The following is a 17273-nucleotide window of genomic DNA, read 5'->3' as shown; positions in this document are numbered from 1 at the left end:
CATTGGACCAGAGGTATGGGCGCATATGGGATTACGTGATCCAGGAGATCCGACACATCGACCGCTTACCCCCAGCAATAGACAATCGAGCACTGGACGACCCGTCCATCAGAGTGCAGTCCCTGGTAGGGATGTTGGGAGCGCAAAGAGAGAAGGGGAAGTATGAACTTTACGCCAACTCAAATGTGGAAAGGATCCTGGAGAAGCTGCCGCCCGCTCGTCAGGAGCGCTTTAGGCGGCAGAGGGACCACAGAGACCCGAATGGCCCCGAACCGAACCTCCTCGATCTAGCAGACTTCCTGGCGAGAGAAGTCAGCAGCCTACGGCTAGATACATTCGGACGGAGCACCCCTGGCTCCAGAGAAGGAACCAGACGACTAAATGATGGAAGAAGATCGGTGACTGTGATGCACCAATCGGAGTCAGTACCGAGCAGCAGGAGCCACAGTACCCCCTCCAGAACGGAGAAGTGGAAGATAGTGTGCCCCTACTGTGAGAAAGAACACTGGCTAGCGCAATGTGACTCCTTCCCCAAGCTGAACGCGGAGGAAGCAGGTCAATGGATAAAGTCCAACAAGCGCTGTTTTCGCTGTGCGCGCTCACACATGGCAGCCGAATGCCGCTTAAAGAAAAGGTGCACCAAGTGCGATGGAGCCCATCTGGACATACTCCACGACAGTAACAGACGGCGCCCTTCACCTGCACCATCCAGCCGCAAAGCGAGCGTCATGTACATCGATCCCGCCAGCAGCAGTGGAGCCCGAGTACTCCTAAAAGTAGTGCGTGTGACACTAAGCTACCAGAATAAAGTCCTGGACACTTACGCCGTCCTCGATGACGGGTCAGAGAAGACCCTGCTGCTCGCCTCCGCTGCGGCCCAGCTAGGGCTGCGGGGAAGCGAAACCCAAATGACAATTCGGACAATAAGACGAGATTTGAAGACGATAAAGGGCGAGAATGTCTCATTCTCTATCGCAGCAAGCGGCCAGCCTGAGCGACGGTACCAGATTGCAGACGCTTTCACCAGCCAAGAAATAGGACTGTCGCGGTACACATACCCCGTCGCCAAGCTGATGGAGAAATATGCACATCTGCGCAAGTTACCGATCCCGCTCATAGACAATGCTATGCCGACCCTGTTGATAGGCTCCGACCATGCAGACCTCATTGTCCCGATAGACCGGGTTCATACCGGACCCCGAGGCTGTCCTGCAGCAGTCGAGACCCGTTTGGGATGGACTCTCCAAGGCCCGCTCGCCAAATCTCTCAACCGAAGTACAGCCACTAGATGTCTCCACTCCCGAGTCACAGAGGGAGAAACCGCACTCCTGCAACACGTAGAGCGGCTATGGAGCTTGGAACAAATGCCCTTTAAGAATGGAAAGAAAGACATTCGCTCTAAAGATGACATTTACGCCATTCACCTCCTCGAGACAGGGACCAAGAGAGTCCCGGTCAACGGCGTGTTGAGATACGCCACGCCACTCCTGCGGCGAGAAGGAATGCCTACTTTCCACGCCAAGACAGACGCCATAGAACGGTACCTGCTGAACACGGAGCGGCGCTTAGCCAAGAACCCCGCCCAAGAGAGTGTATACCGCGCTGAGATTGAGAAGCTCATCACAGCGGGACACGTCACAAAGATGGACATTAAAGAGGCTGACCAGACCACTGAATCGTGGTACGTGCCCCACCACAAGGTCCATCACAACGGTAAAGACCGCATAGTATTTAACTGCAGCTACCAGATCGGATCCCAAAATCTGAATAAAGAGTTACTGCCCGGTCCCACACTCGGCCCCTCCCTACTCGGCGTTCTACTCCGCTTCCGCCAGGAAAAGGTGGCCATCAGCGGGGACATTAAAGGAATGTTCCTGCAGGTGAGATTAGTAGAGGCGGACAAGCCCCTGTTACGGTTCCTATGGAGAGAGAAGCCAGGAGATGAGCACCCAGCCATCTACCAATGGGAAGTCCTCCCCTTCGGAACGACGTGCAGCCCCTGCTGTGCGACATTTGCACTACAGAAACATGTAGCAGAGGACCCAGCAGCGGACGAAGAGGTCCGACACAGCGTAAAGAACAGCTTCTACGTAGACAACTGTCTACAAAGCCTTTCAACCCAGGAAGAAGCCGAGGCTCTCCTGATTAAACTCCGCGCCTCATTGATCAAAGGCGGCTTTGATCTCAGGCAGTGGGCCAGCAGCGATCCGCAAGTACTGCGCAGCCTCTCCTCCGAGGACAAGGCAGCCAGCAGCGAGACCTGGATGGCTACAATCCCGGGAGAAGCCCAGGAGATGACCCTGGGATTGGTGTGGCGATTCAAAACAGATTCGCTTCACTACAGACACAAGCCCCTGACTACGGAGCAGGGAAGGCCGGCGGCGGCGCCGACCACCAGACGGAGTGTGTACACAACACTCGCCCGACAATATGACCCGCTAGGATGTATTCTACCGTACACCACCAGGGCAAAAATGATTGTACGAGCATTGTGGGACAAGGACCAGGGCTGGGACGACCCCATTCCCGCACACCTTGCATCCACCTGGAGAGAGTGGGAGATGGAGCTCCACTCACTCCCACTCCCAGGCGTTAATATGCGCCGAAGCTACTTCCCACCCACGGTGAGGCCAGAGACATGTAAAATGGACTTACACGTCTTCAGTGACGCCTCAGAGGTCGCATACGGATCAGTAGCCTACTTGCGGGCCCAAGACCAAGGGGGAGAGATCTACACAGCATTTGTCCTCGCCCGCTCGAGAATAGCCCCACGCAAGCAACAATCTATCCCACGTCTAGAGCTCTGCGCAGCCCTAGCCGGAGCGCACCTAGCCACGCTCATCCAACGTGAGCTCACCATACCGGTGTCTAGAACAATCCTGTGGTCAGATTCCACGACGGTACTCGCCTGGATCAAATCGGACTCATGCAAGTACAAAGTCTTCGTGGGAGTCAGAGTCACCGAGATTCAAGACTTAACCGAAGAGTTAACCGGAGAAACAGAGTGGCGCTACGTTGATACAAAACAGAACCCAGCTGACGTCATCACCCGGGGGATGCCCCTGGATGACCTCACCCGTCGCAATGTCTACAGTGACGGCCCCGCATTCCTAAGACTCCCGGAAGGACAGTGGCCCATGCCTATCCCGAGGGCAGCAAGTCCAGAGGAGGTGGAAATTAAGAAGTCTGTGTTCTGTGGATTGAGCACCGTAGCCTCCACCGACCCTAACATAAACGATTGCACGTCCATAGAGAGTGCACAACAAAGAACATTCCTGCGGTACCACCCGGAGTGCAAGTCCCCCGCTGATATGTCAGCGGCTAACTACGAGGAAGCAGAATTGCTTCTACTGCAGCGAGCCCAGAGAGACTCGTTCCCCGATGAATTGGCCTGTCTACAGGGAGGAAAGCCCGTCCCATCCGACAGCAGATTAATTCACCTGGCCCCCGAGAGCGACGCTCACACCCTCATCAGAGTGGGTGGTCGCCTACGCAGAGCCCCCAATCTACCGGATGACATTAAATACCCGATCGTACTGAACAGCCGACACAAGGTCACAGAGCTGATTATAAAGAAATACGATGAGGATGTACATCACGCAGGAGCAGAAAGAGTCCTCACGGAGATTGAGGGAGTACTTAACTCGAAGCCCCTCGGATATGTCTCCAGTGATGTGGCGGATATCGACCCAGTTACCCCCAACACACTCCTGATGGGGCGGCTAGATCCCACATTACCCCAGACAATGTACCGGCCTGAAGAAGCGAACGGCCGACGAATGTGGAGGTACAGCCAAGTATTAGCCGACAAGTTTTGGAACAGTTTCCTACTGCACTACCTACCGTCTCTACAGACCCGCCAGAAGTGGGTAAAGGAGAGAGACAATTTGACAGAAGGAACAGTCGTCATGATTATTGATCAATCACTGCCCAGAGCTATGTGGCCGGCCGGCCGCGTAAGCAAAGTGATCACCGGTGCCGACGGCAAGGTCCGAGCAGCTGAAGTGCTCGTCCAGGGTCGCACTTACACCCGTCCCGTGGCAAGGCTCATAGAACTGCCTCGACTCCCAGACACAATCGATGATGACCATGACCCTACAACCCTATGACTTTGTGAAGTTGACTGACCCCTACAGCAAACCCTTATGTGTAAATAGACAACGCGATTAATCTGTCTCCGTTTAACTGATTAGGTCTGGGACCTATTCAGGGGGTGGCTGTTGTGAAGGGCCAGATTAAACCGAATATATATTTATTTATATATATTTAATTGTATTTGTATATTCTCTAATATTCCCTGATATCCCTTGTATATTCCTTGTACAATATGCATTGAATATCCATTCTAGCCTACTGAACATCCCATAATAGTCTCCATTCTACTATTGGTCGAGACCTTGGTGCCAGGCTGCCATACCCCTCAGACCCAGTTCAAACGTACCGCTCGACATGTACGAACAAGTCCTAGTTCCGCGTAGGAATTTGGCTACCGCACCACTAATGGGACTATTTGTTCATAGTGCGTATATATACTGCGCTACTAAAGTAGGACTTTCTTTTCAGTCCAGTTTCTTACCCTCCAATAGAGTCACAGACGTAAAGCCTCCCCGCGATGCCACGTGTGGGAGTAAGGCCAAGTTCGCCTACCATCGGTATTGAGACATCGTGTATATTAATATTTGAATAGTCATATTTGGCACTATATCGTCGAGTTGGACGTAGTCTATTAAGCTAATAATAGTCTGTTAATATATAGTGCTTTGTGCGGTGAGAATACTACCGTAGTCAGTACCCCATCGTTTCGGGCAGAGAACTGGCTGCTTACCCAGGGTGGTTGACCCTATGTGAAGCTGCACCCGAGGAGCCCCAGAGCCGACGAGCGAGTGGACCTGTATACCGGATTATTCTACCGACGACAGCCCGCCTTCCCAGGCACGGATTATGCTTTGGATACTTTGATTATTCTATGGATAAAGACCCGACACTACCGTGTGTTGGAACCCCCCCCCTGGAGAGGACACAAGGTGAGGAGACGCTCTGCAAGACGAGGTCTCTCCACATCTCTCCCCCGTGGACCGGAGAGAGCCGGCCCACAAAGAGTCCACCTGCTTTCATCTGTGGTCCAAGGATCGCCGGCGCATTGAACGGCACTACAGTGGGTTCTCCTGGGATACCCTTGGCCGGACGAGGCAGCTGGATTCTACCCCCCCCCCCCCTCCTACTCCTGTCGGCTTACAATCGACCGGATTAACCCCCTCTAGTGTATCCAGCCTATAATCATTAAAGTATCATTGCTGTTATTCCTTAACTATTCCAGGTTGTATATTTACCACCTGCGCCTTCAGAGATTGGACATTATCTATTGATATACCGACGAATACTCCTTGCCATAAAAGTGCATACTATTTCAATTCATAAATGTAATTAAGTGATTAAGTGTTTAGTCTACACACCATCGCTGTGTAGGCAATAAAGACCTGTTTCTAATTCGTACATTTGTGTTGGATCCGTTTCATCTACGTGAGAGTGTTCATGATAATATATTTATGCCGTGTACTGGGTGGCCGAATATTAAGTACAAAGGTAGTGGTAGTAAGTATCATATCTAGTAATACAGTCAGGGAATTGTACCCCTCAGTTACAAATATCCTCCACACACACAATGGCCAATAACTGGTGATGTCCATAACGTGGGACAAATAATCATAATTTCAGTTAGACGGGTTGTTTATAAATGAAGATCATCATCAAGGTTATATTATAGTGAGACCAGGGCCCTATTCCCCGTACCTGGTTCAACTAAGTCGATCAAGAGTCCCATTATCCAGATTCAATTAACCCGATGTTTGAATCCGGGATTTTCCTGTTCCTCGAACGCTGATTCAGTCTCGTTCATTCGAACCAGACTTGAGACTCAGGATAATTGCACGCGGCCGCTTCAGTTGAAAAGACAGCAGGTGTCGATAGCAGAAATCCTGATTTCCTAATGGCATTGATTGATTGATTGATTTAAAACTTTATTAACAGATTGCAGAATGGGTACAATGCAGTACGGCTCAATAGCCTCGCCGACAAGTTAAATGCATAATCTATAGGCTAATTTTAAGTCCCTCATTACCCCAATCAATCAGATTATATTTCTTTAAACGTGCCTGCTGGCAGTAGGTTTATGGCTTGAATAATCAAATGAGATCTTGCTAGCGAAAATAATTAGTTCAACTCTTTCAGAATTAGGATACGGCTCTCTTATCCATTGATGGATGTATGGTGGATGTTTTTTGTCTGGCACCATGGTGTGATGGATGGTCCTTATGTCTCTCACGCGGACGACCCGCGTTCGAATCCCCGTCTTTTCTAATTTATTTTCTTCTTTTTACAATGTAAATGCTTCAATTTGGTGCACTTTGAGAGCTATATAAAGAATGACATCCTCAATGCATGTAGATTTATAATATTTCAACTTAAAACTAGGCTACTTTTGCGTATGGTCTTAATATTATATTCCAAAAAAATTATATTGGAAACACGGGGTTTCGAACTAGGGTCGTCCGCTTGACAGGAGTGAGCACTAGCCGTTGCACCACTGTGCCAGACGGGATATATCCATTGTGTATCCATCAATACAAGAGACCCGTACAGGGCGGTTAGGTGGCCGAGCGGAGATTGCGTTCGTCACCAACCCCGGAGCTGTGAGCTGGATTCGCCTGTTCGAATCCAGCTCACAGCTCCGGGGTTGTCACCAGCTTGGCTGGCCGTCTGCACTAATACAATTGGCTGTATTAGAGGGTGGGAGAAGCTGGCGGGGTGGGTCCGGGTCGTTGTAAACAGCGACTCCTACAGTTCGGTCGGGGCGCCTGCTAAGCGCGGATAGGACTTGAGGGGGATAGTGTGATCCTCCCACACGCTACGCCCTCTCGATGAGAATCCGCGCTGCCAGGTGAAAAGAAGCGGTGATTGGCTGGACGTGTGTCGGAGGAAGCACGTGGTAGCCTCCACTCTCCAAGATGATCTGACTGTGGGGGGTAAGTGCGCAGCGACCAGGAAGGGACTGGGAATTGGCATACGACTAACATTGGGATGGGAGAAAATCGGAGGAAAATGGAGGGGGAAAAAGATTAAAAAAAAAAAAAAAAAAAAACAAGAGACCCGTGTTTCGAATATTTTTCTTTTGAATGAAGTTTTATCTCTTTGTTCTCAAATGCATTAATGTGACGTCAACGGCTCATTCAATTGCTCAAATCCGTCAAACAGCGCATCTCATTCTCAGACATTTTAATCCCAGTTACAATATCACAATAACGTGTGAGTGATGATACAATTCAACAATCCTCAGATTCCTCGTAATTCATAATCCACAAAGACCACAATCCATGCATAGACACTTCAATTTTATGCTTGAATGAAACACAATCCGGGCGCTCCGTTAAGCAAATCTACAGCGGAGAATATATGAAACTAATCAGAGCCAAACGGCCGATAGGTTTCATTCATTAAAAATATCCCCGCGGGATTCACATTTGCAATGCTCAGTTATTAAAATAACCACATGCAGCGTGTATCGCGACTCCGAGCGCCGTATATGACGTGCATTATTTTATTTAGGACAAAGTAAATCTATAGGCTGAATATGATTTATTATCAGCATTTAGTTCTATTATTATACATTTCAAAAGCCCCCTCTAGGAAAACGAAGCACAAAAACATAATTCAGAATGGTATAATGGGATCTAGACTGTGAGAAATATTTCAGGAAGCGAGCTGGCATTTCTTTGCGAGGGCGTGGCCATGCAGGTTATCCAGCTAACTGAACTTAACCCTGCTCCGGACCAGGTTCAAACTTTCTGATCTGTTACCATGGTGATTTAGAAAATCCGACTTCGGGGAACAGAAAGGTCTGGCTTAAGTCAAGCTATGCTGGAAATTATCCGGCTAACTCAGTTAGCCAGGTACGGGGAACAGGGCCCAGGGATGAAAACCCGTCTGTTCAGTGTCTGTAGGGACAACAACAACAAGTTCAGACTCTGAAGAAAACAAGTCCAGAAAGGTTTTAATGACTCCAAACTAAATTAAACTGAAAACTATTTTGAGATGCCTTCATCATCCTGTCTGGCACACACACACAAGAGAGACATGAAATGCTCTGTGTTTTCTATAAAAACACAACTGCATTCTGTGAAGGCTAAAGCATTCAGATACGGACTGCTGCCAATTGCTGGAGAACTAACGGCTGGTGAACTTGAGAACCTGACTCTTAATAATGAACACTGTTTGTTAGGACTATCTGACTAAGCTTTCAACTTTTCTAAAAAGAAAAAAAAAAGTTACTGAACAATCACGAGAGACAAATGACAGAGTTGAAAGAAGGTCCTTCCAATTCCAGTATCTTACCATGTTGATGGCATCTTTATTGAAGGGACTTCTCTCTGTGCTTTCAGGATAGTGGACCAGAACCCTCGACTTGAAGGACCTCCGGATGGGACTCTGCTCAAAGCCCTCTCCTGAGAGAAGAAGAAGGTCATTATGACTCAAAGCCCTCTCCTGAGAGAAGAATTGATTGATTGATTGAAAACTTTATTAACAGATTGCAGAATGGGTACAATACAGTACAGCTCAATACACACAATTGTTAAGGGGATGCAGACCAGAGAAAGACTTTCGTCTTGTTTACATCAGGGTCCCCCATTTTCAATTCATCAGGACATATATGACATACATGACATACAGATAGTCAGTACTGCTACATCTATACATTTATGACATACCAGATTTGCAAATACAGTACTGTTTGTGATACAGAAGGAGTCAAGAAAAGGGAGTATATACATTTGACGTGGAAACTGTACATTGGAGGAGGTTGGGTGGGGGGGGTTGGGTACGTTGGGATATTGACAACCATACTGGGTAATTTACATTGGAGGTGGTTGGGGGGGGGGGGGGCACACTGTATAAACAAGCAAAACTGTACATTGAGGTGGGGGGGGGGGACACTGTACAAAACAAACAAAATTGTACATTGGACTATTGACAAAACCATACTAGGTAAATGACTGTACATTGGAGGGGGTTGGGTTAGGATATTTACAGGGGCCAGTGTTGAATTGCAGTCTCCCGTAGGTGTCCCTTGAGAGGTTTTGAAAGTGGGTAGTGATCCACATTCCTTTACAGCTTTGGGTAGGGCGTTCCACATTGATGTGGCATAATTGCGAAACGTGTTTAGTCCCTTATTTGAGCCGAATCTGGGTTTAACATGATTTGTGGAGCTCCCTCTGGTGTTGTGATCGTGGTATTCACTGACCTTTGGGAAGTATTTTGACATGTACATGGGTACCTTGGTCGTGTAGTGTATCTTGTAGACCAGGCCCATTTGCAAGTTGCTGTACTCTGTCGTCTACTCTAAGCCATCCTAGGTTGTCAAAGTGGGCAGGGGTGAGGTGGGTTCTAGGAGTAAGGTCAAGCAGTAGTCCTCTTCTGAAGAAGGTCATTATGACTCAAAGCCCTCTCCTGAGAGAAGAAGAAGGTCATTATGACTCAAAGCCCTCTCCTGAGAGAAGAAGGTCATTATTTATGACCCAGACATACACATGTGGAATGACAGAGATTACCTTCAGCACTGCAGAGACAGCAGTCATAAAGGAGAGGACAGAACAGTCATAAAGGAGAGGACAGAACAGTCATAAAGGAGAGGACAGAACAGTCATAAAGGAGAGGACATAAGTCATAAAGGAGAGGACCGAAAAGTCATTATGGAGAGGACAGAACAGTGCTGCAGGGACATAAGTCATAAAGGAGAGGACATAAGTCATAAAGGAGAGGACATAAGTCATAAAGGAGAGGACAGAACAGTCATGAAGGAGAGGACAGAACAGTCATAAATGGATGGATAGTCCAAGAGGGGGTCCTGAGGTGGGGGTGGGGGGGAAGGGAAGGAGAAGGAAAGAGTGAGGAAGAGCAAGCGAGAGCACATGTGTTGTATTGTATTTATTATGTGTATATCTTTTAATCTACATTTATTTTGATTTAAGTACTGGACAGTCATTATTGTTATTATTATGTCGGTCATAGTCCTGTGATTTATTGTGGATTTCTACTGTTAATGTATTGTGTGTCTAGTTTTATGTTAAAGGGAAAATAAAAAACATTTGTTCAAAAAAAAAGAACAAGTCATAAAGGAGAGGGCAGAACAGTCATAAAGGAGAGGACAGAACAGTCATAAAGGAGAGGACAGAACAGTCATAAAGGAGAGGGCAGAACAGTCATAAAGGAGAGGACAGAACAGTCATAAAGGAGAGGGCAGAGCAGTCATGAAGGAGAGGACAGAACAGTCATAAAGGAGAGAACAGAACAGTCATAAAGGAGAGGACAGAACAGTCATAAAGGAGAGGACAGAACAGTCATAAAGGAGAGGACAGAACAGTCATAAAGGAGAGGGCAGAACAGTCATGAAGGAGAGGACAGAACAGTCATAAAGGAGAGGACAGAACAGTCATAAAGGAGAGGACAGAACAGTCATGAAGGAGAGGGCAGAACAGTCATAAAGGAGAGGACAGAACAGTCATAAAGGAGAGGACAGAACAGTCATAAAGGAGAGGACAGAACAGTCATAAAGGAGAGGACAGAACAGTCATAAAGGAGAGGACAGAACAGTCATAAAGGAGAGGACAGAACAGTCATAAAGGAGAGGGCAGAACAGTCATAAATGAGAGGACAGAACAGTCATAAAGGAGAGGACAGAACAGTCATAAAGGAGAGGAGGAAACAGCGCTGCAGGGACAGAAGTCATAAAGGAGAGGACAGAAGTCATAAAGGAGAGGACAGAACAGTCATAACGGAGAGGACAGAACAGTCATAAAGGAGAGGGCAGAACAGTCATAAAGGAGGACAGAACAGTCATAAAGGAGAGGACAGAACAGTCATAAAGGAGAGGCCAGAACAGTCATAAAGGAGAGGACAGAACAGTCATAAAGGAGGACAGAACAGTCATAAAGGAGAGGAGGAAACAGCGCTGCAGGGACAGAAGTCATAAAGGAGAGGACAGAACAGTCATAAAGGAGAGGAGGAAACAGCGCTGCAGGGACAGAAGTCATAAAGGAGAGGACAGAAGTCATAAAGGAGAGGACAGAACAGAGGGGACACATCCTTGGCCTCGACACCAGCTAAATGTCTTTGTGCTGTCAGCAAGACAGAGGTGGGACATGCATGGGTGAGACAGCGGGAGTCGTCCTGCAGCAGAGAGGGGGAAGTCCTGCCAAGAGTTATGTAACTCCAGTCATTACCATAGAGACAGACTAGAGGAGCCGGCAAAGCACTTAGCACCCCCTGTTCTCAATCACTCTGCAGTTTCTGTTCAGTGTTCACCATGAGGAGTTACACAGAGATCACTCTGCACTCTGGAGCTTCTGTTCAGTGTTCACCATGAGGAGTTACACAGAGATCACTCTGCACTCTGGAGCTTCTGTTCAGTGTTCACCATGAGGAGTTACACAGAGATCACTCTGCACTCTGGAGCTTCTGTTCAGTGTTCACCATGAGGAGTTACACAGAGATCACTCTGCACTCTGGAGCTTCTGTTCAGTGTTCACCATGAGGAGTTACACAGAGATCACTCTGCACTCTGGGGCTTCTGTTCAGTGTTCACCATGAGGAGTTACACAGAGATCACTCTGCACTCTGGAGCTTCTGTTCAGTGTTCACCACGAGGAGTTACACAGAGATCACTCTGCAGTGTGGAGCTTCTGTTCAGTGTTCACCATGAGGAGTTACACAGAGATCACTCTGCAGTGTGGGGCTTCTGTTCAGTGTTCACCATGAGGAGTTACACAGAGATCACTCTGCACTCTGGAGCTTCTGTTCAGTGTTCACCATGAGGAGTTACACAGAGATCACTCTGCACTCTGGAGCTTCTGTTCAGTGTTCACCATGAGGAGTTACACAGAGATCACTCTGCACTCTGGAGCTTCTGTTCAGTGTTCACCATGAGGAGTTACACAGAGATCACTCTGCACTCTGGAGCTTCTGTTCAGTGTTCACCATGAGGAGTTACACAGAGATCACTCTGCACTCTGGAGCTTCTGTTCAGTGTTCACCATGAGGAGTTACACAGAGATCACTCTGCATTCTGGAGCTTCTGTTCAGTGTTCACCATGAGGAGTTACACAGAGATCACTCTGCAGTGTGGAGCTTCTGTTCAGTGTTCACCATGAGGAGTTACACAGAGATCACTCTGCACTCTGGGGCTTCTGTTCGGTGTTCACCATGAGGAGTTACACAGAGATCACTCTGCAGTGTGGAGCTTCTGTTCAGTGTTCACCATGAGGAGTTACACAGAGATCACTCTGCACTCTGGGGCTTCTGTTCAGTGTTCACCATGAGGAGTTACACAGAGATCACTCTGCACTCTGGAGTTTCTGTTCAGTGTTCACCATGAGGAGTTACACAGAGATCACTCTGCACTCTGGAGCTTCTGTTCAGTGTTCACCATGAGGAGTTACACAGAGATCACTCTGCACTCTGGAGCTTCTGTTCAGTGTTCACCATGAGGAGTTACACAGAGATCACTCTGCACTCTGGGGCTTCTGTTCAGTGTTCACCATGAGGAGTTACACAGAGATCACTCTGCAGTGTGGAGCTTCTGTTCAGTGTTCACCATGAGGAGTTACACAGAGATCACTCTGCACTCTGGAGCTTCTGTTCAGTGTTCACCATGAGGAGTTACACAGAGATCACTCTGCACTCTGGGGCTTCTGTTCAGTGTTCACCATGAGGAGTTACACAGAGATCACTCTGCACTCTGGAGCTTCTGTTCAGTGTTCACCATGAGGAGTTACACAGAGATCACTCTGCAGTGTGGAGCTTCTGTTCAGTGTTCACCACGAGGAGTTACACAGAGATCACTCTGCACTCTGGAGCTTCTGTTCAGTGTTCACCATGAGGAGTTACACAGAGATCACTCTGCACTCTGGAGCTTCTGTTCAGTGTTCACCACGAGGAGTTACACAGAGATCACTCTGCACTCTGGAGCTTCTGTTCAGTGTTCACCATGAGGAGTTACACAGAGATCACTCTGCAGCTTCTGTTCAGTGTTCACCATGAGGAGTTACACAGAGATCACTCTGCACTCTGGAGCTTCTGTTCAGTGTTCACCATGAGGAGTTACACAGAGATCACTCTGCACTCTGGAGCTTCTGTTCAGTGTTCACCATGAGGAGTTACACAGAGATCACTCTGCAGTGTGGCGCTTCTGTTCAGTGTTCACCATGAGGAGTTACACAGAGATCACTCTGCAGTGTGGAGCTTCTGTTCAGTGTTCACCATGAGGAGTTACACAGAGCTTGGGCTATATGAATTGAAAATGGGGGACCCTGATGGAAACAAGACAAACGTCTTTCTCAGGTCTGCATCCCCTTAACAATTGTATGTATTGAGCCGTACTGTATTGTACCCATTCTGCAATCTGTTAAATAAAGTTTTCATTCATTCATTCATTCAGATCACTCTGCAGTGTGGAGCTTCTGTTCAGTGTTCACCATGAGGAGTTACACAGAGATCACTCTGCACTCTGGAGCTTCTGTTCAGTGTTCACCATGAGGAGTTACACAGAGATCACTCTGCAGTGTGGAGCTTCTGTTCAGTGTTCACCATGAGGAGTTACACAGAGATCACTCTGCACTCTGGAGCTTCTGTTCAGTGTTCACCATGAGGAGTTACACAGAGATCACTCTGCACTCTGGAGCTTCTGTTCAGTGTTCACCACGAGGAGTTACACAGAGATCACTCTGCACTCTGGAGCTTCTGTTCAGTGTTCACCATTAGGAGTTACACAGAGAACCAGATCCCTGGTGTTAAAGGTGCTGTAAGTGGTGTTTTTGAGTTTGTTAAAATAATAGCTCTACCTCTACATTCCGACAACCGTCCCTAGATAGATAGATTTGTCTGGTCAGTAACATGGATCTCCCTGACTCTCTCTGCTCTGCGGTAAGGAGAAAACACATTTTCTGGAATCCCGTTCCCACTTTATCCAATCAGGAGAGAGAACTCCACACTGCAAAAATGGTCTGACAAAAGAAATAAAAACTAGTTTTAAGCAAATGTGTCCTTGAGTTCAAGTCCAAGTCCAACCAAGTCCCTTTGGGTTTATTTGTCACATAAAGTGCATCGTACATTATAGTGAATGCTATAGTTCCATTACATTGAAATTAGTGAAATAATCTCTTAGTGCATTAAGCAAATCTGGCTTGGTAAGATTTCTTGAAATAAGTTAAAATATCTAGGGTTCTCTGTCCCGATTGGATAAAGTGAGAAGGGATACCAGACAATCTATTTTGTGTTTACCACAGAGCGGAGGGACTGGGAGACCCATGTTACTGACCAAACACTCTATCAGTGATAGGTGTTGGAATATAAAGCTATTTAAACACATACTTAACAATAAAATACCACTTAAAGACAACGCTTAGTTTGAATGAACATTCAACTCCAGGGGAAGGATAATATTTTCTATATTGTCACAGACAATATATTATTTAATTTGCATTGCGTTTTAGAATAAAAATTGAATATATATCCATACGCTTGCTTGCATTCATCCTGTGCACATATACACACACACACACCTTAGACTTAATGAGGCCATAAAATGTTTGTGTGAGCCCTTACGCCCAAATGAGGGATTAATCCTGGCAGCAGTGCTAGAATATAAATACAATAGTCCATGGAGATTGGAGGGTTCTCCCTCTCTCTTTGATGTCTAGCTTCAGGAGAGAGTGGTGCACATTATATTCAGAGTTAATTATATTGTTTAGCATTTATTTATTCTCATATTCAGATCCTAATTTGATTGCTTTCTACCATTACCCTGCCCATACCTGTACCTCCCCTCCCCCATGGTAAATGGTAAATGGAAGCCTAGCAGCTTTTAACAACTCACCCATTCACTCACCGACGGTGGAGGCGACCATGCAAGGTGCCAACCTGCTCATCTGGAGCGGTTAGGGGTTAAGTGTCTTGCTCAAAGACACTTCAACACGCTGCCCGGGAGGAGCTGGAATCGAACCGGGAACCTTTTGATTACCCCACGCTGCTATGATGCCCGAATTACCCCAAGGGACCAACAAATAATCTTATATTCATAAATACTGCTGAACTGTCCTGGGGCAGAACGAACATATACAAATTAAAAAAAAAATCACCTTTTTTTCTGTGTTTTTCTCCCATCCCAATTTAGTCGTGCCAATTCCCCCCTCCCCTTCCTGGTCGTTGCTCTCATGTGCCCCCCACTGGTCGGTCTAGGGAGGGTTGATAGATACTATCGCATGTCCCCTCCGATACATGCAGAGTCAGCCAGCCACTTCTTTTCACCTGCCAGCGGGGACTCTCATTGTTGAGGTGTAACGTGTGGGAGGCTCACACTACCCTCACCATCTCCCTTCCTCCCTGTGCAGGCGCCCTGACCAACCTGTAGGAGTCGCTGTTTACAACGACCAGATTACCACCCACCGGCTTCCCTCCCGCTGACTCTGCCAATTGAGCCAGTATGACAGCCGGCCAAGCCGGAGGCAACGCTGACAGCCGGATTCGATACCAGTGTCTCACGCGTTGGTGACGAGCGCTTAGTCTGCTGCACCACCCAGCCGCCTATAAATATGTAAATTCTTAAAACGGGTGGTATTGCCCTTTAATCTACCTCACACAGTGCTATAATAACCCAAAATCACTGCATTATTGCCAGAGAGAAAGCCAACAACGTCAACATCAATACGACCGACAGTAGCGGGAACCTCCATCACAATTCAAGCCTTCTCCCAACAGTTGGTTTGACGCTAAGAGACATGACCATCCGGCTGCCTCTGTGGTCAGCGGTGATGTCAACAGACCTGCGCCGGAGGCGACAGGAGGACGAGGAGAACAGCAGCGCTGAGGGAGAGGAGCGTTACTATGACAACAGGGGAGTGCAATATTCTCTGATATGGACGAGATGCTCTGGTGTCGGTTTCCAGAGGAATGGCGAACACGGAGCAGTAATTATAACCCGTGCTCGCTCTCTTTTTTATTTTATTTGAGCTGAAGGACTAACTGATGGGGAGAGGGAGAGAGAGAGCATCCAGTCTCAAACAAAGATGGAATGACATCTAGTTGCCATGGTAGCCATTTCCGCCACGCTAACATGGCAGCCGTCAGGAAGAGGTCAGCACAGTAGTCAGCGGGACCAATTAATTAATTAAACCCACCGGCAATGACACAATAACCCCCCCAACCGTGGGGATCACACCACCCACGTGCCCCACCCTCTCTCTCAGCTAACCCAATAGATGAAGAGGGAGGGTGGGGGTGGTTTGTTTGTGTGTCAAAATGAAAGCCTAAATGGCTGCTCCACTTAGGCTGTGATCACCATTCCCCTGCCAGGAATCTCCTCCCAGTCAGATACACACACACGCTTGCCCACACACACACTTGGTGGCCATGATGACACTGCATTACTAACCAACTGGAATGTTCTTCTCACATCATCAATAGTATTAACCCTTGAGAAAAGTCTGAGTCTATATTGAAAGTATAGCCTGCTGTGAAGATGACGAAGATCAAAAACAGGATTAATATCCACTAACTGAAGTCCATCACCGTGTGATTAATGGTTCCGGACGCGCCCCCCATTCCTCAAACAGACGTTCACTTAGGGATGAGTAAGCAGACATAAGAGGTGGACGTCTGTCATATTCGCCAACTCCGTGACCCTCGCTACCCCATCCGTCTCGTCTCCACATCAGAGAGAGAGAGATAATACGGAAAAGTGCAAAAGGATTGAGTTTGAATACGAAGGCCAACTGGCTCTCATCCAAGAAGCAGATAGTTTGTCTCGGTTAATTGCAATCCTATCGATTTGCAGAGGCACAAAAAACTAAACGTGAAACACATGGGAAAAGCTGAAACAATACGTTGCCTCGATTTTACTCCTTTCTTTAACGGACACATAAAGTTAACATGTTTTTCGGCCAGGAAGCTATCGGGGCATGACGTATCTTGGCATTTAGCCTGACACGGTCATAAATTAGGGTAAAGTGTGGTATTGCCCTCATTCCCATGTTACTCACGGTGTCTTTGTTACTGAACCCATTGTTGGTGACAAGAGTACCCTGCCAGGAGGCTCGGCGAGGAGGCACACCTGTTATTCATCACCCAGTGATCTACAGCAGGACTTGGGGCATATTAATGTAACCGAGTGGATTTGAACCCGCTGAGCTAAAGGGTCAGACCCGTTAGCAGGTGCTGGTTGACAGCGA

The 17273-nt window shown here is 47.6% G+C and overlaps 1 protein-coding gene across 1 annotated transcript in view; it reads right to left on the bottom strand.

Moving 5' to 3' along the window:
• LOC311245233 (DENN domain-containing protein 5B-like) overlaps positions 1-17273 on the bottom strand; it is a gene marked incomplete at its 5' end in the record, with an annotated part of 106933 nt that overhangs the window by 86090 nt on the left and 3570 nt on the right. Inside the window, one exon of the mRNA XM_084335064.1 lies at positions 8389-8498. Within this exon, the coding sequence (XP_084191190.1) occupies positions 8389-8498 (110 nt within the window). The remainder of the gene's footprint in view (positions 1-8388; positions 8499-17273) is intronic.

Source organism: Notolepis coatsorum (assembly GCF_963971535.1).
Source record: "Notolepis coatsorum genome assembly, chromosome: 18".
NCBI classification, from domain to species: domain Eukaryota; kingdom Metazoa; phylum Chordata; class Actinopteri; order Aulopiformes; family Paralepididae; genus Notolepis; species Notolepis coatsorum.
The sequence above is the reverse complement of the archived record's forward strand: the minus strand, read 5'-3'. Positions and strand labels throughout refer to the sequence as shown.